Source organism: Elaeis guineensis, chromosome 6 (genome assembly GCF_000442705.2).
Source record: "Elaeis guineensis isolate ETL-2024a chromosome 6, EG11, whole genome shotgun sequence".
NCBI lineage: Eukaryota > Viridiplantae > Streptophyta > Magnoliopsida > Arecales > Arecaceae > Elaeis > Elaeis guineensis.
Window position 1 is genome coordinate 6,755,617 of NC_025998.2, and position 23,355 is coordinate 6,778,971.

Below are 23,355 nucleotides of genomic sequence, written 5' to 3' on the forward strand. Positions count from 1 at the left end.
CCGATTGTAGACACCTATTAGCTTCCCATCTCCAAAGGCTCAAAACACATCTCTAAAACAAACCAACCTTCAACCTTATTTTAAGATTATTGTAACCCATTCTGGTTCTTATGTTTACTGAGACTTTGAACCAGCTAATTAAACAATCCTATATTCATTTAGAGAACAGGCACCCCATCTTACCATTGAATAACTAACAACTTCAAAAAAAAAAAAAAAAGGAACGAAAAAACAACTCCCAATCTTCATTTGTGATGAAGTGACATTTCCATTGACATCTAAACAGGCTTTGAAACATCCATTGCATATTTACTTTTCCTGGTCATTTTCTTAAAATTCCCATCGAAACTACTCCGTGGGTTCGTGAAGGACCAACATGAATCATTATAGACCTTTCATCAAATACTGCAATCAGACAATCTCATAATCTCAGATATATAAGTCATCCACAGACCCAAAAGTCTCCATACCTAAAGGTAATATCTAAACTCTTGATCCAATTTGAAGATTTATCATTACATGATTACAATCTGTATGAGCCCCTTTGAATCGCCCATCTAAAACCTTATCTACATTCCTAGAAAGAAAAAAAGAGAAATTATTTATTTAGAATAAAGCATTGGATGCTTTTAAAACAAACTAAATCTTTACAGAGTTGCAAGACAATAGAAAATACTGTTGTTACTTGTGGCAGTGGTCTCATTAACCAAGACAGAATCCAATCAACCCAAAATCTACATTAACTTCAAGAGGAGTTGATCAAAATTTGGTCAATTTTAATTGGTACACACTGAAAATCACAATGAAGAGGGCTCTCCAGCTATCTATTGCTCTTTAGAGCTCCTAAAACATGTACTGGAGAAGAGACAATGATCCGAAGACGTGCCCAAAGAAAATCTTCTAGATTTTATCATAAGGGATTGCATGCAGATGGAACAAAGAAAGCCAGAGGCAGTCCTTCATATCAACCGAAGGAACAGGAGATATCCTTATTCTTTCTACAAATGATTACATATCGTGGGCTGTTAAGAAATCTTTAAACAGCAAACAGAATGAGCAATACATCAGATTCTACCAATCAAATAGCATCAAGTATTAGTGAATTTGTATTGAGTATATTGCAGTCATCATGCATGCAGACTAGAATGTTTTTCTCCTTCTTTTCAGGCAATAAGTTAAGAGGAGGCAAACTAAATTCTACCTTAATGCTTACCGTCGCAAACACCACAATGAATCCACAAATTCATGAAATAGCATAACAGTGAATATGCAAATTAGCTTGGTACTAGTGATGCAAGCAAGAGAGATAAAAACCGAATATGGAACATCTTTATCTTACATGGACATAAACAGTCATACCACAATGCCAACTTGCAAAAGCTAGCACCAAAACTTGCAAATCTAAAACAAAAGAACTATCATCAGGTTTTCTCAGCTGAAGTGAGATGCCCTATCTTTTCTGCAAGGTGATCGATGTTTTTCCTGCTCCACCAAATATTTCCTCTCTCTCCCATCCTTCCTTCAGATCTTCTGTCATCTGTATCTCGTCTTTCTGATTGGACCTCCTGGGTGTCAGAGGAACCGGGAGTCTCTGTAAGAAATTGTTCCCAGAATACATCATTTACACCAGTTGGTACAGTAGCAGCTCTATCCCTTGATGAATCAACCTCATGAGCAGCAGGCTCTGAATTCACATCTATCTCAGAAACCTTACTCCTTATATCTATTTGAATCTCTGTTAAGGGTAGAGCTGGGCTTTCTGCATAACTCGTAGATTCTGTTAGCTCTGGAGATGAATGAATATCTCCCAAATGAGGTGAAGAAGGGTGTAATTTAGGCGATGGTGATCGCAAGTTCACATCAGTGTCCTCTGATGATGCATTCATCTCTGTAATAACTGCACCAGATGGCAGAGAATGTAAAGCACAGTCATAATACATATCTTCACCAGAAGCTTGACTTATGCCTCGGAAAAAATTCTCCAATGAATTCAAGGATGATTCCATCTTCTCAAATGGTTCTATGTCCATCGGATGCATAGAAACTACGTCTGATTTCTCTCCGCTCTTACTCTGAGATATAGCACGATTCTCTTCCATGTTAGCATCCTCATAGAAATAATTGGTTTTTGGAAGTCTCCTCTTCTTGCTGAGAAATCCAGATTGCTGTACAAAGTTAGAGTGGAATCCAGGCCTCTGTATGATTTGGGTCAAGGCGGCCAGCATACTTCTTTGGTGGTGCTCCATAACATGTAATCTTGCCTCTAAAGTTTGCATTTGCTGCTCCATTCCATGCTGTTGCTGAGTGTGCTTCTGAAGCTCTGATATAAGCATTAGCTTATCACGGTTGATCCTCTCAATTTCCTCCTCAAGCTCATGTCTTTCTGTTTCTGCTAATGGCCCTGAGTTGCCTTGGTGGTGCAGAGAATGGCTGTGTATTGGCTTGCGTCTATGAATATTTTTCAAGAGATGGCTCTGTCCCCTCACAAACTCCTCATTTGCAAATTCCCACTGGTCAGGATCTACTTTTCTAAAACCCTGGAAAGGGAGAGAATAAATATTATTCACACCAAGAAGTATATAGCAGCAACCATACAATTCTTACATGCAAGCCAAAATATAAACTGAAGGCATAAGGGGCATTTACACAGGTCTTGCTTAGGTTCACTAATATTGTATTGGAAATTAAAAGTCGTTATTAGCACCATTTGCATATACCTGTGTATATACTAGTTGTCAAGACCGTTCAGTAGTTCAGATATGACAAACTTAAGCGTTTGGACAGAGTTTAAATGGCCCATGAACTTATCTATTTCCCTTTTGTGACTCTTTTTAAACTTTTATACTTCATTTGCTCAAAAAAAAAAAAACTTCTCAATTCTTATACTTTATTTTTGGCTTCATTTTGTGATAATAGTTAAAAAAATGTTTCTAGTTTATTTTTCAGTTCATTAACATGTCCTTCCTGTTCATTTCTCAGCATTTCATGATGTTATTCACATATTCATGCCAGTAATAGAACTCTATTAAATGCCATCTTTTCTACTTATGGAGTCCTAGTCTTTGTTACTTATTCTTATTTACACATTTAACATGTTCAAAGGGCTAAAATAATTATTATAAGATAAACTCTCAATGGGTGAGTTTCCATCAGCCAAGGTTTCTAAAGCATGAGATCTCAGCCACCTAGATAGATGGACGATACCATGACGAGCGAGATTTAGATTTGTCTCCACCAGAATGATGGCAAGAACCAATATGTTTCAAGATTTCAGCCATATATCAGAAGCATGCCATCAATATATTGGCCAATATAGCAAACTAATGTTTCAAGATGTTTCTTTTATTATTTAATAATTCAAAAAAAGCATATTTAAGGTTCAAAAAACTCAGCCATTATATCAAGACCCCATAATCTCAAATTACATCAGTTTATTTTGGTTGAGATATCATGAATATGCTGTATCTATGGGTTCCCAGCACCAATAAAATCCAATGTTTTGACTGAGATCTTGCCTCCTTGGACCAGCACATTACTAGTTTACATAAACAGGGGAAAATTGAGAGACGTCATCAGATGCATTGTATGTGAGTAGATTAATAGGCCATCCATGGAAAAATTTCCGATCTCAAATGTCAGGTTGGTTGATGTCATATAGCTATTGGTGGAATACAGCCCCCTCTTAGATCACTTGCATTATACTTATACACTAAAAACTAAGAACCAAATTTCAATGAAAGTTTGGAAAACATTCTGCGATATAAGCTGAATAAAACAATTACTAACCAATTCAAAGCGCGGCACCCCCCACCCCAAAAAAAAAAAAAAAAAAAGGTCCGATATCTCATTAAAAATGTAAATTGACTCATATTCTTGGATAGGATTATCAATGGGGGACACATATTTGAGTAGGACGCACATATATCAGTCGAGTTCCACTCTGAGATGACATCCAGTTCAAAAATCACCAAGAAAAAGACTTTCTTTGGAGAGAGAGCACAAACCATTTAAGTAATTAGATAAACAGATAATCTACAACAAGAAAGGAAATGAACAAGACTCGAGACTAGTTGATAAATTCCATCGAAAAAACGAGGTCTTTCTTTTTTCCGATCACTTTCACTTACATAAGTATTGAGCTGCCTGACGAAGCTGGAGAAGTTGCTGTGCTTGAAGTACTTGGGCAGCAAATCCCTTGCGAACTCTAGCGGGTTCCACACGATGAAGCTGGTATCGCTGGCGCTCCACGACACAATGGAATTCGTCGACGGATCGTCCACCATGTCATACGTCTTGGTGAGGAAGGGCGCTGGGGAATTCGATCCCGATCCACCCTGCGACCCCTCCATCCTATCAATCAATCCAATCCAATTCAATCCAACAACCCTCTCACGCACGCACGCACGCAGTTCCCTGCGCTCATCCCACCTTCCTCAAAACCACCCCTCCATCTCCCACCTCGATTGATCCGAAAGAGAAACTCAGATCGATAAGCGCCGTCACACGTAGAACTGGGACGGGATTTGAGTTGACCGCGGGATATCAAGATCAAAACCCTAAAAAATCCTAGATTTCTCGTGGATTCAATCTAGAATTACGCTCGAGGCGCGGAGAGTTCCGGCTTCGAAGATGGCGAGGAGAATTTGGGGAGAAACAAAAGTGGAACAAGCGGGGGGGAAAAGGCGATATTCTACGTACGTATCGGAGAACGGAGAACCGGGGCGGAAACGGAAATTACTGATTTCTTCGGTAAATTTGACGCCGGAGAGTAGCCAGTATTGCTAGACCCTGCGGAATTTTCTAGGAAAAGAAAAGAGGAGGCATTTCACGGCAGTCGGAAATCGACCCTGCTTCCACGTGTAAGCATCGAATCGCGAGTTTCCCTTATCTGTCTCTTACTGATATCCTTATCTATGCGAGTAGCATTGTTTTTTTATTTTTTTTCACTTTATTTTTTGAGGTAACGGGAGGTTAAGCCACCTAATTTATTGAGATTATAAGTGAAATATGTGCACAAGAGTTGGAATATATGATAGGAAAGAAAGAAAGAAAGGTGAATAAGTAACACTTTGAAGCATTGAATGAAATGAGAAGAAGAAGATCAAACATGGATGATGGTTTTAAGAGTGGTTTACATTACCTAAAAGCCCCCATTCTCAATTTTTCTTAAAGTCAACAATGGTGGCAGTATGACTATTGACGGTGGTGGTATAGATTTTCTGATCAGATGTTTGAATTCTGAGTTTATTACAGCGGACAGAATTCATCTATTTCGGATGTCTATTTCTGACAAAGAGTTGCAAGCCGTCTGAGAAGGCATCTTCTTCACACGCTTGATGCTCGGAGCGGATTGACCGATGATGGAGGATCACTTGGCTACAGTGGTTAGCTGAATTCAGGACCAAGAGAGGGCTACTATCTCCAACCCGTTGATGCAAGATATCTGGAGTCTATTAGCGGGGTGTTCATCTATAGACATTAAACATATCTATCGAGAGACAAACTCAACTTTCTATTAGATTGCCAATTTTATTGCTGATCAATCTGTTGAAGGCAGCTGGATGGATGTATCTTTTTTGCCGATATCGATGCGTGATGGTTTTTTTTTTTTTTTATTTTTTTAGATTGTGTTGATATCTATCTTATATGGATTTTTTCACCTTATATATATTAAAAAAAAAAGAAAAAGAAAAGGAGGAGGATAAGAAGAAGTATGGAATGCATCCCCCGAACAGCCTGACCTCCGACTGAAATCAGCCTGTGAAATGTATCTACAGTGTTCAATTATTTGATGCACCACCTAGATTTTTGCAACCGCAAGGAGATCCTTTTGGCAGGACAGCACCGTCCAATCATTTAGCAGCAAAATTCCTTTGGGAGCAACCGAGGCAGCCGATGAGTGTTTGTTTAGGAAGATGCTCCAATCATTCCATTATTTAATTTGTTTCTCTCCCAGTGTCATTGTTTGCACCTGCCTGAAGACTATAGCTTTCCCATTTTTCACTCGAAGTTAAACAAACTAAGACGAAGTTTGCTGCTTTAGGTCCTCATACCTTGTGACAAGGTATTATTATTTATGTTTAGTTTTATACGATATTTTTATGTATAGTATTTTGAAATAAAGCATAGAGAATTGTAGTCATAATAGAAAGCGACGCTTACCAACTTGGTTGGAATGAATAAAAACAAACCTTTTCGTTCCCTCTTTTGCATCCATTTTCTTAGCTATATTCTGCTAACGCGAATACCTCAGTGGAACTCACTCGATTCTATATGCCACCATCATCAAGTGGCAACTAAGGCGTTTTAGTGTATTTTTAATACTGAAGATATTATAAACTAATGACCAACCCCTCTCTTCAATTCCACTTCTTACTTTATACTGTACATTAGAAAGAGACAAGCATAGAGGAAGAAAAATAATGATAAACGTTATTGTATGTAGTCAAAAGGCTTATTGTATGAAAAATAATGATAAATTTACCATTATCCAAATTTGATTGAAAAAAATTTCATCGTTAACTATGGTTAGCTAACTAAAAATTTTTGCTGGTCTAAATTAAAATTGTTTCTTTTTTTTTGGATAATGAGATAATTTTTTATTAGATGGCCAAAAATATATCTAATAAAATGGTTTTAACCAATAATTTCTCTAGCAAAGTGAACCGGCACCTTATATCGCACTGCTTCCTTCAACTGAATGAACTATTATATTACATTAACCATTAACCTGGGCCCCTTTGTGTCTTCATGTGTGCAGCATAGCTTTTCTAATGCTGTAATCCTTTTATGCCCCATGTCCAATGGATCCTCTCGTAGTCACACAGTGCTTGCAAGCACTGACTTATGCCTTCCACTTGTTCGACATATTGAACCGTTATTGACACGATGGCCCTGAAATAAGTGGCTGTTGTATGTGTTAAAGGAAACTAAAGATGGGATGTAAATAATCTAACCCACATTTGAAAACTTTGGCTTGTTATCATGGAATGGATTATTCCAAAACGTCATGCCTTGTATCATCCTTGAGCTTTGGATGGAACAAATCCTGACTTGAGTGGGTTGTTGATGTGGTGGAATGCACCCCAACGACAGGCTTGGGCATCCCGTTAGCATGGCATGCTTTCTGACATGGTTTTAATTATTTTTATGAGTAATTTGATCCAAGGGAACAAGAATAGAGGACCCTTTTTTGGCATGAATCATCGTTCTTTCATATCAGTGGATGAAGCGGAAATCAAAGGAATGAATTAAATATTGTATCTGGATTCAAAAAGAAAATTTTTGTGCGTGGCCAAATGAAAAACGAATGGCTCTGGTCCATTTTTCGTTTCAACCAGGCATGTAGCTCAAATTGGAACCCAAATAGAAGTGTGTAAAGCATATAACAAGCATACGCATGATTTATCCTATCGTTGCTGTATAATAAAGAAATAAAAATCCACAGGAGTTCTTAATTTATCTGACGTGGGACTATTATTCTTCAATACCTTCTCTTACGTGTGAAACCCAAAGAACAAAATTTAGAACGGCAGACGACGCGTGGATTAGTAAGTGGAAGCATGGGTTTTGGTAGACAAAAAAGATCGGTGAGGTTTGATACCATATTAAAATCTTATATCAAAAAAAAAAAAAGAAGGTAGAAGTCCTTTTTTGTTTCAAAGATTGAGGGCGAAAGTTTCCATAGCAAAAGCCGAGAATCCCAGGGAAAGTAGCTTTCTAACGACATCATGGCAACACTGCGGGGCCCAGCCAGTGCAAAGACGGGTCCAAGAAGGGAACCCTCCCTGGCTTCCTCCAACATGGGCTCCAAATCTAGCTCACCTAGTTTTAACTTTGTTCAGCAAGTTGAAGACCATGACATCTAGGGAGAACCTTAATCAGTTTTATGGTTTTATAACGGTCTAATGTTTCTTCCTCTCGAAGAATACACGTAGACTTTTGGTTCTAGAAATCATTTAGATTTCATCAGCTGACTCCTCAATGGCGCTCAAGAACGCTTTGACTATTTCTCCATCTTTCTAGAATGACGACTATTTGCATGCAAGTATCGTGCTTTTCAAACAACCGACTCTGGCAGGCCGTTTCTTGCAACTTGCCAGGTCCCTGTCCTAAGATTGGCAAAAAAGGGAATCAATTTTACTTTCTTTTTTTTCTATATCATGTGCACCACGACGATCATCATATTTTCTTTCTATGGACTCTATTCATCATGTACTTGCCTCGATGATTGATCTATAGGAAGGAGATCATCATATTTTCTTCTTATGGACTCTATTCATCGTGCACTTGCCTCGATGATTGATCCATAGGAAGGAGATATGATGCCTGACATGATGCAATGATCGTGGTGCACATGGCATATGGTATAAATCCTTGGTTTTGGAAGATTGGAGGCTGCTGAAAGACTGCATCAGGTTTTGGAAGGCGAACGATCACTTCGTTCTTATAGGTTGCACGAAAATCTTTTAATAGAATTCCACGAGGCAGCTGTCACGAAAGAGAGAGAGAGAGAGAGTGGAATTATTCTTGAAAAGCGGAGAGTTTATTTATTTTGAACAGGTTTTTGTTTGTTAATAGATGGAAAAGAAGTAGCTAGATGCCAAGCTCGTAGAGCCACGTGTTGTGATCGTGTCATACCATTGTTAGTTACAGCTAGATTTGGTGACTTAAATTTGTCCACAAATTGTGACTAGGCAAATGTGATCCTACCTAATCACTGCCGTGTTAGATGGTTTAGAATGCCGTACGCACAATAGTTCTATGCATCTCGTTAAGAAATAGATGGACATCAAATAACATGTGAATTGACATGGCACATGCTTATAGATTATCTTGTTTGATGGCCATCCATCTTTCAATGATGGTCATCTATGACTGCATAGTAATATCCGATGTTGCGAATGCACTATTGAGGATCCATATTTTTGAAAATAATTATCTAAATAATGATTGGTGCTGATTTAAGCATCTAAATTGACTAAGTGGTTGAATATCTTTATGCAGAATGATGAGGCTTGCAAGATCTTCATTTCATCATTATCATCTTTGTGTGGACTATAACTAGATGATAAAACCTTCCCTTAGGTCCATGTAATCAGTTGAATTCCTCTTCATTTATCTAAAGTTCCCTTCAGCTATTTGCTAGAATGTTCAGGCTTTGACCAATAAGAGTCTAATGTGGGCCAAAATGGACCAACTATGTATTAGTGTCTTCGATGCTGAGCTTTGTGTTGCTTGGAAGGACACCTACTATATGAGACTTGTTTGTAGGATGGACCAGTTGGTAGTGGAAGAGGAGTCGGCCATGGTGGTGAGCTAGATTTGCTATGGGAGGGGAACCACTATCTTTTGCCTTCTTATCTGCAACATTCATTATTTATTGACTGGATGTGCCTCCATGGATGTTAAACACATCTATCGTGAGACAAATAATGTAGTGGATTAGGTGGCTAGTTTTGTTGCTGATCACTTCAGAGAGGGCAGTTGGTCGGATTTTGATATTTTGCCATTTGATTTTCGAAACATTCTTCTTTCTTCTGATGTTTTAGATTGTATTTATACTTGTATTATATAAACATTCCATTTTAACCTCCCTCCCTATCTCAACATAAAAAAAAAAAAAAAAAAGTAATTTGTGATACGACATATAAATCAGCCTCTCTATTATGAATGGACATGTGGCAAGCAATTTTATAAAGGTTTGAATTCTGGACAGTTACATATTTGCTATTAAGAGAATCCAAAAATAAAAAGATGATTATGGCAGATTTATATCTAAATAAAGAGAATAGATGATGGCTCATAATGAAGGAGTTATATCTCATCTCTTGATTTTCATCTCCAATCATAATCGGTCCTTGCTCCACACGTATATAAACAGGTCCAATAGATCCAAAAAAGACAAACTCTGAGTGGGAAAGACTCCCACAACTCAACTTTCATGATGAGAGGTTCATAAGCCTTCATCCATCATATTATTTTCTTTCCTTAGTACAGATCCATAGATCATCAAAAATCCAAGAATGCTGAAAAGGTCAAGGAAGCTGAGAAGGCCGAGGAAGCTAAGAAGGTTAAGAAAATTGAAAAGACGGACGAAGCCGAGGAAAATGAGAAGACCGAACAAGTCTAATTAGTCAGAAAGCCGAGTAAGTCGATCTTATCAGAAGATCGAGTAAATCAACCTCATCAGAAAATCAAAAAAATCCAACCTCATCAAAAGGCTGAGTAAGTCGATCTTATTGAAAGGCCGAGAAAATCCGACCTCATCAGAAGGTCGAGTAAATCGACCTCATAAAACATCTGAGAAGATCAAACTCATCAAAAGACTAAGAGGCCAAAATGAAAAGAGATAAGACCATCTAAAATCAGGCCAATCAGAATAGGATAATATTTTATACTATAATTTTTCATTATAATTTCATTATTCATATTTTTCTAAAATCTGATCTAACTTAAGTATTGGAGGATTTGATCGGAGCCAATCCGATGAGCTTTTTTGTCTTTTGATATGCAGATCCGTGACTCCAAGATAGATTAAAATTTATCATTGTAGATCAAATAATGTCTTCCTAATGGTCCTAATTTGATCGGATTTTGGCAGCAACAATTTGCATGAGATTCCGGCTATGCCTGAAGCAAGTTAGTAAACATGGATAGAACGGGCGTCGAAGGTATGAGAATGATATTATTCTTGAGGACCATGTTGCAAATATCATACATGGTTGGCTAGGCATATACGAGCATTTGAGGGTGTAGGTCAAAGCCTTACTTTGACCTTCATGTAGGCTTCCCCTCAGCTTTGGCAGTTTATCCATGCCAAGGCTATTAGAGGGGCTATGACAGCTTGAAAAACTGGATTTCTATCTCTATAAATTTAGTGGTATTCATATGATTTATCTCACTCAGGTACCTTTACCCCTGCACCTTTTTTTCACAATCAATTTCGGTGGCAATGTGATGAATGGTGGTATATATAGCGCTCCAGATTTTATGATTCGCAAGTTCTGCTTCACTCTAGTGGTGATGGGTGGTACCTCTTTATAACATCGCTATTCTGCTAGCGGAGTTGGGAGAAGCACGGATGGATTCAGATTGTTGGCTTTCATTGTTGTGAATCACTCGCTCAGTTTTGTTTCGGATTCCATTACCGCCCGTGAACTCTTTTAATCTTATGCCCACGGTTGTGCGTGGTTGCATGAACCATCCATCTAAAATACAAAAATAGAATCCTTCTAAACTGTAAAATTGCCAAACTAAAGCTCAGGTCCTCCCTGTTGGAAGGATTGAGTTTAATTGGAAAACTATCCAACTAAAAGTCCAAAGATTTATTCCTTAGCATATTCTTGATTATTCTCTGACATATTCTTGTTATTCCCTATCTATATTTGAGTCTACATATTTGTATTTATAGGTCCTTGTACACACTCTTGATTGTAAGAAGAAAAAATAAAAACAAATATCTCCTTCTCTTTTTCATCATGGTATCAGAGCACTCAGGTTCTGATCCATTTTTTTCTTCCCCTTCTTAGAACCCTTCTCTTCCATTTTTTTTTCTTCCCCTTCTTAAAACCCTTCTCTTCCCTCCACTGCTGATACCGCCTCTACCGTCGCCACCGCTCCTTCTTCCTCCTGATTCACAGCGAATCGCTGCCGTCGTAGCCACCGCAGCCATCGCATCTCCCTCCCCGACCGCCTCCGCCGAGCCCATCATCCCCACCATCGACCCGTCGATCTCATCCGCACCACCTCCCACGACTGGGGTTTCTTCCAGATCACCAACTACGGCATCCCGCTCCCGATGCTCTACCGGACCATCGCCGCCGTCCGATCCTTCCACGAGCTGCCCTCCGCCGAGTCCATCCGCAACCCCCTTCTTCCCAGTCACCGCAGCCCCCTTTCTTCCCGGTCGAAATCCCTCCGAAGCCTCCACTTCCACCGAGTCCATCCGCAGCTCGCCACCGCAGCCCCGAAATCCCTCCAATGCCTCCACCAAAACCTCTTCACGGCCGAATTCTCCGACACCAGCCATTGTCTTTCTTGCCGACGGCGTCACCGACGACGGCATCACCCTCGACAATCCCATGCTTCACGGGATACATAATCGATAACAAATAAAACCACGGTTCCTTCTTTTAACCTTTTATTTAATTTATTTCAAAAAAAATAAAAAAAATAAAAAAAATAAAAAACAAAAAAAATAAAAAAAAAAAAAAATAAAAAAAATAAAAAAAAAAGAGAAAAAAAGAAAAAATTTTATGGCTAGATACTTAAGAAGCCTGCAGTTACAGTGTGTCCGGTGATTCATGTGTTTGGTGATTCGTTGATAGTGTCTCCGGTGATTCGTGTGTGTTGTGATTCATTGATAGTATGCCAGTGAGATTATCGTTCGTATTTTGTTTGTATGGCCAATCCAATTACTATACAAGATCTTGAAGGTCTACTGGATCGGCTTATTACAGTTGCCACTCGATCAGGGGGTTCGTCAAGAGATAGTGGATTGCTGAATGCTCTTCAAGTGGCTGTAAAACTTGATGGCCCAGCGACATATTTACAATGGGAGAGGAGCACTCGTCTACTTGTACAAGGACGAGGTTTGGAGGGATATCTCACCGGCACAAAGAGGAAACCTGCTAATAATGAGCAGGATATGGCTCAATGGAAAATGGAGAACTCTGTTGTTCTGGCGTTTCTTCTAAATACCATGACACCCAATGTGGCCAGAAGTGTGAAACTACTGGAGACTGCACAGGAAGTCTGGGAGACGGTGGCCGAAATGTTCTCACAAAAATAGAATTCTTCTCAAGCATTTGAGATCCATTCTCAATTACGTCAGCTTCGTCAGGGAGATTTATCTATCACTGAATATGCCACTGAGTTGAAATGTCTCTGGTCTGAAGCTGATCATTATAGAACTTTTGTTCCACAATGCTCCATCGATGTTGATAGATTTCAAAAATATTTAGAAGAAGAACGGGTTCAGGACTTTCTATATGGTTTGAATCCGGAATATGAATCTGGCAGAGTTCAGCTTCTCACCAGAGATATTTTACCTAGTTTAGGTCAAGTCTTCTCTACTATTTTAAGCGAGGAGATACGGCGACGAGTGACTTCTGACTCCAATAGTTCTGTAAGATCAGCTCTCACTGTACAGCCACAGCAGGTAGGTGAGAAGGTATGTTTTCATTGTAAAAAGCCTGGGCACACTAAGGCATTTTGCTGGGATCTCCATGGCCGTCCAAATCAGTCTGGGCGTAGTAGTCGGGGCTGTGGTGGTCGTCGTAGTGGTGGAAGAACTGGAGGACAGAATCATGTTTGTGGACCTGCCCAAGCCAATCTCTCTGAAGAGACCGAGAGTGCTGTACACAGCTTATCTGCAGAGGAGTATCAGACCTTCCGACGAATGATGGAAAAGTATGAATCATCTTCTAACACCACACCTACTCTGGAACAGTCTAGCCACCAGGAAGGATATCTTGACTCCTCTCTTTTTGCACACTCAGGTACTCCATATAAATTATCACATGCATTTACTTGCGGAATATCCAACTCCTGGGTAATAGACTTAGGAGCATCCAGTCACATGACAGGGGCATCTAATAGTTTTATTTCCTATTCACCATGTTCAGGACATGACAAAGTCCGAATAGCTGATGGATCCTTTACCCCTGTCTCAAGAAAAGATCCATTGACTGTACTCCTAGTTTAAGATTATCATCAGTATTGCATGTTCTATCCTTTCCTACAAATTTACTCTCTATCAGCTCTGTTACTAGAGATTTGAATTGCTCTGTCACTTTTTGGCCTTCTCATTGTCTATTTCAGGAGATGAAAACAGGAAAGTTACTTGGGGGTGGTAGACTGCACAATGGACTCTATTATCTATCAACTGATGAGAAAAATATGAACTCTTCTTTGACGGGGTATGCATTGTCTGTTGAATGTGCCACTTTAGAATTTATGTTACATCATCGTAGGCTGGGTCACATTCCTTTTTCTATTCTTAGTCGCTTATTTCCGTCTTTATCAACTAAATGCAATAAAAATTTGTTAGTTTGTGATCATTGTGAGTTGGCTAAACACACCAGAGCAGTATTTCCTATATCTGAAATTAGAAGTTCTAAACCTTTTGTTTTAATTCACTCTGATGTATGGGGACTATGTAGTACTAATACTCTCATGGGCCATAGGTGGTTTGTTACCTTCATTGATTGTTTTAGTCGAGTGACTTGGGTCTATTTATTGAAGAAAAAGATGGGAGTTTTAAACTGCTTTAAAGAGTTTCATAAACTTGTAGGTACTCAGTTTAGTGTCAAAATTAAAATTCTACATTCTGACAATGGCACAGAATATATTAATCAGGAGTTTCGTGCGTATCTTCACACTCACGGAATTATTCATCAAACTACTTGTGTTGATACTCCTGCTCAAAATGGAGTTGCCGAAAGAAAAAATCGGCACTTATTGGAAGTAGCCCGATCCTTATTTTTTACCATGCAAGTTCCTAAATTTTTGTGGAGTGAAGCTATCTTGACCGTGGCTTACTTGATCAATCGTATGCCTCTAAGAACACTCGGGTTTAAGTCCCCCATACAATGTTTGAAAGGGTCTACTGATTATGTAGTCACTCCTAAGGTCTTTGGATGTGTTTGTTTTGCTCGCGATCATAGACCTTCAGTAGGAAAACTAGATCCACGAGCATTAAAATGTGTCTTTGTCGGTTACCCTGCTACTCAAAAGGGATACAAGTGCTATTATCCCCCTGAGTGGCGAATGTTTGTTACTATGGATGTTACTTTTCGAGAAACTGAAGCTTATTATGAAAGTCGTCTATCTGATAATAAGACACCAGAATTACTTCTTCCGGGTGACTTTCTATACACACCAAAAAATTCTGATGCCCAGGAGGAGTATCATAATAATGATGTTCAGAGGGAGCCTAGTATTGAGAAAGAAGAAGAGTCCAGTGAAGAAGAGTCCAGTGTGCATTCACCACCAACTGCCCAGGTATCTCCACCGCTTGAAGCTTCTTCTCCAGAGTCTCCTAATGGTAACAATATCTCTACTACTCCTTTCATTTCTAAGCTTAATATTCCTATTGTAAAACGGAAGGGTACTCGCTCAATTGTTCCTCCTGCTCGTTATCGTTATGATATCGCTAATTATGTTTCATATAAGAATGTGTCTCTATCTTATCAAAGCTTTGTAACTGCATTAGACTCTGTCTGTATTCCTAGTACCTGACAAAAGGCTATGGCAGAACCTAAGTGGAAGGAAGCAATGTTAGAAGAGATGACTGCTTTATCCAAAAATCAGACGTGGGATCTGGTCACTCTATCAGCTGGTAAGCATCCTGTAGGGTGTAAGTGGGTGTACACTATAAAGCAGACTCTAGAAGGCAAGATGGAAAGATACAAAGCTCGGCTAGTAGCAAAGGACTACACTCAAATATATGGAGTAGACTATGATGAAACCTTTGCTCCAGTAGCCAAGATGAACTCTGTTTGAACACTGATATCATGTGCTGCTAATTTTGGTTGGAAATTACATCAGTTAGATGTGAAGAATGTATTTCTTCATGGAGATCTTCAGGAGGAAGTATACATGCAAATACCATCAGGATTTGAGACCAGAGCAACTATTGGAAAAGTCTGCAAACTAAAGCGCTCACTTTATGGCCTTAAACAGTCTCCTCGAACATGGTTTGATCGATTCAGTCAGATTGTAAAAGGAATGGGATATAAACAGAGTAATGCAGATGATACTTTATTCTATAGGCATCTCAAGGGAAAGAAAACTATACTCTTGTTTTATGTTGATGATTTTGTAATAACAAGAGATGACCATCATGAGATTAAACAACTCAAAGAAAAACTAAAACAAGCATTTGAGGTAAAAGATCTGGATCCACTAAGATATTTTTTGGGCATAGAAGTTGGACGATCATCCAAAGGTATTTTTCTGTCACAATGAAAGTATGTACTAGATTTGCATTTTGAGACTGGGATGTTGGGGTGTAAGCCTGCTACTACTCCAATAAATCAGAATCATCGAACAGTGACAGATGGTGGAGCTCCTATTGATCGAGAAAGGTACCAGCGGTTGGTTGGAAGGTTGATATATCTTTCACATACAAGACCAGATATAGCCTATGCTGTCAGTGTCATCAGTTAATACATGCATGATCCACGAGAATCACACATGGAGAGAGCTTTCAGAGTATTACGCTACCTAAAAGGATGTCCTGATCGTGGTTTGTTATTCTCACAACACAACACCTTCCAGGTAGAGGGATTCACTGATGCAGATTGGGCTGGATCATTGGATGATAGGCGATCTACTTTTGGGTATTGTACATATGTAGGGGGTAATTTAGTTATCTGGAGAAGTAAGAAACAGTCAGTGGTGGCTAGACCATCAGCAGAAGCTGAATATAGAGCAATGGCTCTAGGTATATGTGAACTTCTTTGGTTTCAAAAGTTGCTTCAGGAATTACAACTTCTAAACAAATTTTCTCTTCTGTTGTATTGTGACAACAAAGCAGCAATTGAGATTGTAAGCAATCCAATACAGCATGATCGTACTAAACACATCGAGATTGACCGTCATTTTATCAAGGAAAAGATTAATCAGGGCCAGATCTGCATTACCTATATTCGGTCTTCTGATCAGATGACAGACATTCTAACCAAAGGGCTTAGCTCAGTATCTTTTTCTCGATTGATTGACAAGATGTGTCTTCGAGATATCTTCACCTCATCTTGAGGGAGAGTATTGAAAGGATTGAACTTAATTGAAAAACTATCCAATTAAAGGTCTAGGAATTTATTCCTTAGCATATTCTTGATTATTCTCTGGCATATTCTTGTTATTTCCGATCTATATTTGGGTCTACATATTTATATTTATAGATCCTTGTACATACTTTTGATTGTAAGAAGAAAAAATAAAAATAAATATCTCTTTCTCTTTTTTATCACTCTCCCTCCCTTAATCCCATGCTAGGGCGAACTCTATCTCGAAACATGATTGAAGTTTATTTCTCAAAAAGGAATCATTCTCCAACCTACGACCCACGAAATGGGTCTAGCTGCCGATCTAAGGCCCAGCTTCCAGCTGATTTGACTATGGAATCATAAAATCGAATCCAGTTGGATGTAATCCGTCCAAACTGATTTGGACCTTGAAAATACTTCCTTCAAAATTTAAAGCCTATTTACATCCTACCTAAGTGAAGACCTACCAGGTGACGTATTAGCTCAAGGTGGAAATTTTTTTTTTTTTTTTTTTTGTACAGCAAGGTGTAAATTTTCAATGACGTTAATTTAGGTCTGGTCAGGGTTATTTCAATCTCCAACAAAAATATTTTGATTATCCGACGGTGCCAACCCAAAAGATTAATTTTTTTAATAAAAAATTGAAAAAAGAGTTGCTGTTGAGAATAGATTTGAGCTCCAGCTCTGAAAGTGTTAATCATCTCTTTGAATACTGCCACAAACATAGAGGTCCAACGAATCAGACGATCAGGAGCACGACAAAGGATATGAGTACCTTCTCCTACCAAAAAAAAAAAAGATATGAGTACCTTGAAATCTGGGCAGGCTGGTCCCAAGAAGGCAACAACTCCAATAGCTCGAAGCTCTTGTTTAATATTATTCATCCCATTTCCCAATTCCCAATAGTCTGTTTAAATCTTGCTTGCAGCAATTGTTTAGCTAACTTTTGGTGCAGTGCACGATGATCTCAGTGTAATCACGTCAATTAGGAAACTTAACAGTGAAAGAGTGCACACGGCCAAAAAAAAGATCAATGATGTAATCCTTCAAAAGGAAGGCATTTTCCCTGATTATCTCTTGTTGCAAAAGTTCTGTTAACGGTTATGATGCATGACGTGCCTACAGTTTTTGCATCAAATTACTCGTGGCAGCCTCTTGCAAAGTTACAGGTATTGATGCATCTTTTATACTGTTCTTGCTTGCTCATTCTTCTTGGTTTTAGTGCCATCGATGTCATCAAGTCATAATCCTATGATAAAAGAAATCTCTTAGCCAGCCTTTCTTGTAGTAATGTATAATTTTACTGAATCTTTGCTTCTAGGTGTTGGAGCAAGGCTAGGATATTAGCATAGTGTTGGGTTAAACTACTATTAATATGTTCTCGGCTATTGACTTTGCTTTTGGTTACGTAATACACACTTTTTTTTTTTTTCAGAAGAACATGCCAAGGAACATAGATGCTTTATTTTTCTAGTGCAGGAATTATTATAAGTAAAGATGCTGATTCATTGCTTCCATTTTTTCCCTTCATGAGCCATTTGGCAAGGAAATAAAATGGGATACTGAGAAAGGTGGTGCAGGGGGTACCTGCAACCGTTTGGAGTTTGTGAATTTTTTTCTTGGCAGGAACCGTGAGAGCATAAGATTTGGAGATCACGGTGGCAGCACTGTAGACATCCGGTCTGTCATGCCCACTGGGCCGGTGGGGACATGGTTCTCTGCCAGTAGACTTGCTGTCCCCCACTTTTCTCTGCGATCATCTGATCATTAAAAATGACAAGGAGATTCCTCGAAACTGCACTCCGTTCATTGAACTTTGGGTCAGCTAAAGCTCCAATCAAAAAATTTTAGCATCTATGATTTGCACTACAGTTTCTGCAGAAAGAGTAGCACAGAGCTTCACCCCAAAAATTTGAGCTTGAACTACTCATTTATGTTTAGCATTTGGTGTCATCCCATTGATATTTTTCTCATCTTTTCTTTTGTTTTTTGTTCACGGAGAAAGGAGAGAATGGATGCTTTTCACAAGATGAAATTCTGTGAATTTCTATGAGGTAAGCTTGATGTACTAGTTGGAAGAGCATGCATGTAAAGATAGTTAATTAGTTAGCTAATGAAGAAGAGAGGAGCTACCTAGGATGTTGGTGCTATTTATCTATTTAATAATTCTCATGATTTCTCTTGTTACTTAAGCACGAACTTGAAATTGATTATACTCAAGATTAGGTTCAACTTGTTGAGTGAAAGAGATGGTTAAAAAATTAACACCGTCTAAGCTTGTCCGTCGAGTAGCTCTATCACGAAGTTCAGAAAAAAAATATTTCAAAGTTATATCAATTTTTATTCAGGGACGGCTGAAGGGTAAGGCCACCGAAGCCCTTGCCTTAGGCCCCCGCCCCCAGGAGGCCCCCGCCTCCGTCTCCGGCGTTCTGGTCCCGCCTGAGCCACCCTCCAGGCCTCCGACGCTCCGCGGCTCCGCCTCCATGTCTCCGCGGGACCGCGGCTCCGCCTCCGGCCGGACGGCGCCCGCCTCGACGAGATCCACCAGCGCCTCCCCTCCCTCGAGGCCTCCGTCCGCCCGATCCGCGCCCACCGCGACGCCCTCGCTGCCGTCGGCGGCCATATCGACCGCGCCGTCAGCCCCGCTGCCGCCGTTCTCAAGGTGTTTGACGCAATGACGCCGTCCACGGCCTCGAGCGGCTGCTGCGGCCCCTCCTCTCCGACCCCGACGCCGACCTCCCCGGCTCCCCGGCTACCTCTCCGTCCTCAAGCACCTCGAGGAGGCTCTCCGCTTCTTCTCCGACGGCGACAACTGCGGCCTCGCCGTCCAGTGGCTCGATGACATCGTCCGGTCAGCCGTCCAGGACAACCACCGGTAAGTTTCTTCTTTTTTTTTGTTTTTCGGCACTCCCCCTCCGCCCCGCTTGGTGCGCCGGGCCGGCGGCCAGCGGGCCGCCGGTCTGCCTTCATTTCTCGAAAGCCAGAGCCCGGAAGAACCGAAGAAGGCCCCTCCCTGGCGGCGGACCACCCCACAACCTCCACCGGTAAGTTTCTTCATTTTTTTTTGTTTTTCGACACTCCCCCTCCACCCCGATTGTGCGCCGGGCCGGCGGCCCGCCGGTCCGCTTTCGTTTCTCGAAAGTCGGAGCCCGGAAGAAGGCCCCTCTCTGATCCCGCCTTCATTTTTAGCTTTAGGCCTCCAAAGATGTTGAGCCGCCCCTGTTTTTATTATTTATGCAAGAGATATCATTTGACAAATTTTTGATTGCATTATTGTCGATCTCAAATTACTAATATAATATTTTTCTCATCTTTTCTTTTGTTTTTTGTTCACGGAGAAAGGAGAGAATGGATACTTTTCACCAGATGAAATTCTGTGAATTTCTATGAGGTAAGCTTGATGTACTAGTTGGAAAACCATGCATGTAAAGATAGTTAATTAGTTAGCCAATGAAGAAGAGAGGGGCTACCTAGGATGTTGGTGCTACTTATCTATTTAATAATTCTCATGATTTCTCTTGTTACTTAAGCACGAACTTGAAATTGATTATACTCAAGATTAGATTCAACTTGTTGAGTGGAAGAGATGGTTAAAAAATTAGCACCGTCTAAGCTTGTCCGCGGAGTAGCTCCATCACGAAGTCCAGAAAAAAAATATTTCAGAGTTATATCAATTTTTATTATTTATGCAAGAGATATCATTTGACAAATTTTTGATTGAATTACTGTGGGTCTCAAATTACTAATATGATATTTTTCTCATCTTTTCTTTTATTTTTTGTTCACGGATAAAGGAGAGAATGGATGCTTTTCACGGGATGAAATCTATGAGGTAAGCTTGGTGTACTAGTTGGAAGAGCATGCATGTAAAGATAGTTGATCAATTAGTCAATGAAGGAGAGAGAAGCTACCTCGGGTGCTGGTACTACTTATCTATTTAATAATTTTCACGATTTCTCTTGCTACTTAAGCGGAACTTAGAACTGACTGTCCTCAGGATTAGGTTCAACGTGTTTAGTGAAAGCGATGGTCAAAAAATTAGCATCATCTAAGCTTGTCCGCTGAGTAACTCCATCATGGAGTCTAAAAAAAAATATTTCAAATTTATATCAATTTTTATTGTTTATGCAAGACTGATCTTTTGGCAAATTTTTGGTTGAATTATCATTGGTCTCAAATTATATCATGTGGACTTTTGAAAAATTTGTATATATCATGCAACTCAGAAAGTTAGACTAACTAATATATATATTAGACTAATTATGTCTAAGATGTTTATGTGTTAAAAACTAGTGGTGCATGTTAAACTATTTGATACATGTAGATATAGATAAACACGTAGACAATTCATGATAGACATATTTAAAGAAATTCATGTGTCATAAGTTTACCTCAAAAAATTAATGTAAATATAATGAACATATTTAAACTAATTAATACACACATTCATCATCACATACTAGACATGGATTAATATTTATATCTCGAGAGCATAGAGGTTTTCACTAGGAGGTGCACACATCTTATTAGTGTATAATTCGATTAGTGAATGCACATCTTCATGATATGGGATCAGGAATTTTTTTTTAGAAATTAAAGATGATTTGTAAATTTGTAAAAAGAGATATATTTTATAAATATGAAAACAAGCATCACCATTTTTCTAAACTGGCATGTCTAATAAATATGTACTCCTTAAATAGTTTGAAGCAACAATTGTTTTATTAAAATTATACTTAATGGAGAAATTATTTGATGAATCAAATCCAACAGATCGATCTAACAGCAACTCACCACATTATCTTTTTTTCTAGTCAAATTAGTCTGGATTAGGGGTGTGAATGGTCAGCTTGACCCAATCTATCTAATAATTTCTCACATTTGATGAGTCACTTGGCGGGTCACGTTTGCCCATCTCTTAGTCAAAAGATCCGCAGCATTAATGAATAATAGCGACTATAGACGAAAAATTATATTCTCCATGGCCAAAAAAACAGAGGTTTAACAACCTTTCTCATGTTAACACTGATCACGGGACATGGAGCCAGAACGGAAGGCCCACTTTATTCCTTGTAACCTATCACGTGGATTTGCAGGTGCTGAGAAGCGCCAAAGGCTCTCCACGCGTTTCTTAAACTTTGAATACGGACAGGAGCGCTGACGTCACCATTCATGAAAAATTTTATAATATGAATTAATTTTATTTTTTATTATAACATCCGTGGCAATAAACTATTCATGCTTTTTTTATTAATTTCTCATTATTATATTGTCATTAGATAATTATTACATAGAAAGAATCAAGATGGCGTGCGATTCTATCGCAGCCCTTTGGGCGCCCATGCCCAACCTCAACCTTCCGGTGAAACTAGTCCACAAAACGGTACCAGCTGCGCGCCACGTGACGATCGCACGCGAAAGCGGAAGGCGAGCGGAGGAAAACGACGGCCGGCGCTGGAGCCCACGTTTACGGAGGCGAGTCCGGCGATCCGTTAAAAAGCAGACGCCCGTTTCCGATCCGACGGCAGTCCATTAATTATGAGATATCTAATTTATTGACCATCATTTATTATCATCATTGCTGCTGTTATTTTATTATTCTAATTATTATTAAAATTATATTATTATCATTTTATTATTATTATAATATTCTATGCGTCGTGGGTGACGGGCGGATCAGGCAACATTTCACCCTGGTACATGCATTACGGAGCCGATGCTCGTGGGTGTGATCCCACCGCCACCAAATCCATGCCGCGTGATCGCGTCCGGTCCGGGCGGACCCCAACGCCTCCCCTTCAATCCAGTTTACCGCTGACCGGCGCCCGCACGTGCGTTCGCTGGCCTTCGACAGGACCCGCCATCACGTGGAGCTTGGTCGAGGTCTCTGACAGGGATTGGGGACCGTTCCGTTGCCACCGTTGCGTGCGCTGCAGTGTAATGCCGTTCTCATCGGCTATACGAGCGCCTCACACATATTCCTAAGCGGGAATTCAGATCTACCGTACCGTCTGTGGGATTTCACTATGGGGTCGCGTGTCGCGGGATATTTGACTGATTAGCCGTACACGTGCGCCTGCTAGGGTGGCACGTTGTCTGTGGGCCCCACTGATTGTGTTCCGGAGCAGTTTCTCACGGCAGCCCGCCACGTGGAGCGACTTCCCCGCCTCTCTCGTCAGATCCATTTCTCCTCCCTTCTTGCTTTCTTCGCGCATGGTTCCACTCGGCTCGACTAAAGTTAGCCTCGTTCTCACCGTCTGATGATGAACGTTAGCCTGATCTAACGGCTAATCCATTCGGGCTGACTGAGCCGAGGCAAAGGTTTTCAAAACTCATTGGTTCTGAGTCACTCCATTTCTTTCTCTGAGCTCTACATTTCCATTATTCTGCACCTGGGTTGACGAGTCTCCGCTTCAAGTCAACCCAGTGTCCGTCCCCCCCGCTCTCTCTCTCTCTCTCTCTGAGCCAAAGGCTATCGGTACCGCCTCGGTTTCTGATAACGAGCCTTCAATGATGGAATCGGCTCCTGCCAAACGGCTCCAAGCCTTGTTACGTAGTTTCCTATCTTATCCCTCTCTTT

The 23,355-nt window shown here is 40.0% G+C and overlaps 1 protein-coding gene across 1 annotated transcript; it reads right to left on the reverse strand.

The window, feature by feature from the left end:
- Positions 1-1,305: 1,305 nt before the first annotated feature.
- LOC105047474 (heat stress transcription factor A-4b) lies at positions 1,306-4,649 on the reverse strand. Its single transcript, XM_019851157.3, has 2 exons — positions 4,128-4,649; positions 1,306-2,537 (listed from the first exon to the last, which is right to left on the reverse strand). The coding sequence occupies exons 1-2, from the start codon at positions 4,347-4,349 to the stop codon at positions 1,422-1,424; spliced, it is 1,338 nt and encodes a 445-aa protein (XP_019706716.1). The 5' UTR covers positions 4,350-4,649; the 3' UTR covers positions 1,306-1,421.
- Positions 4,650-23,355: the final 18,706 nt, after the last annotated feature.

Bases quoted from the DNA above. Each gene is read 5' to 3' on its own strand.
- LOC105047474 (XM_019851157.3), bottom strand. From the start codon at position 4,349: ATGGAGGGGTCGCAGGGTGGATCGGGATCGAATTCCCCAGCGCCCTTC. The intron at 2,538-4,127 runs GTAAGTGAAAGT...CTCCCTTTCCAG, and splicing joins TCAGGCAGCTCAATACTTAT to GGTTTTAGAAAAGTAGATCC.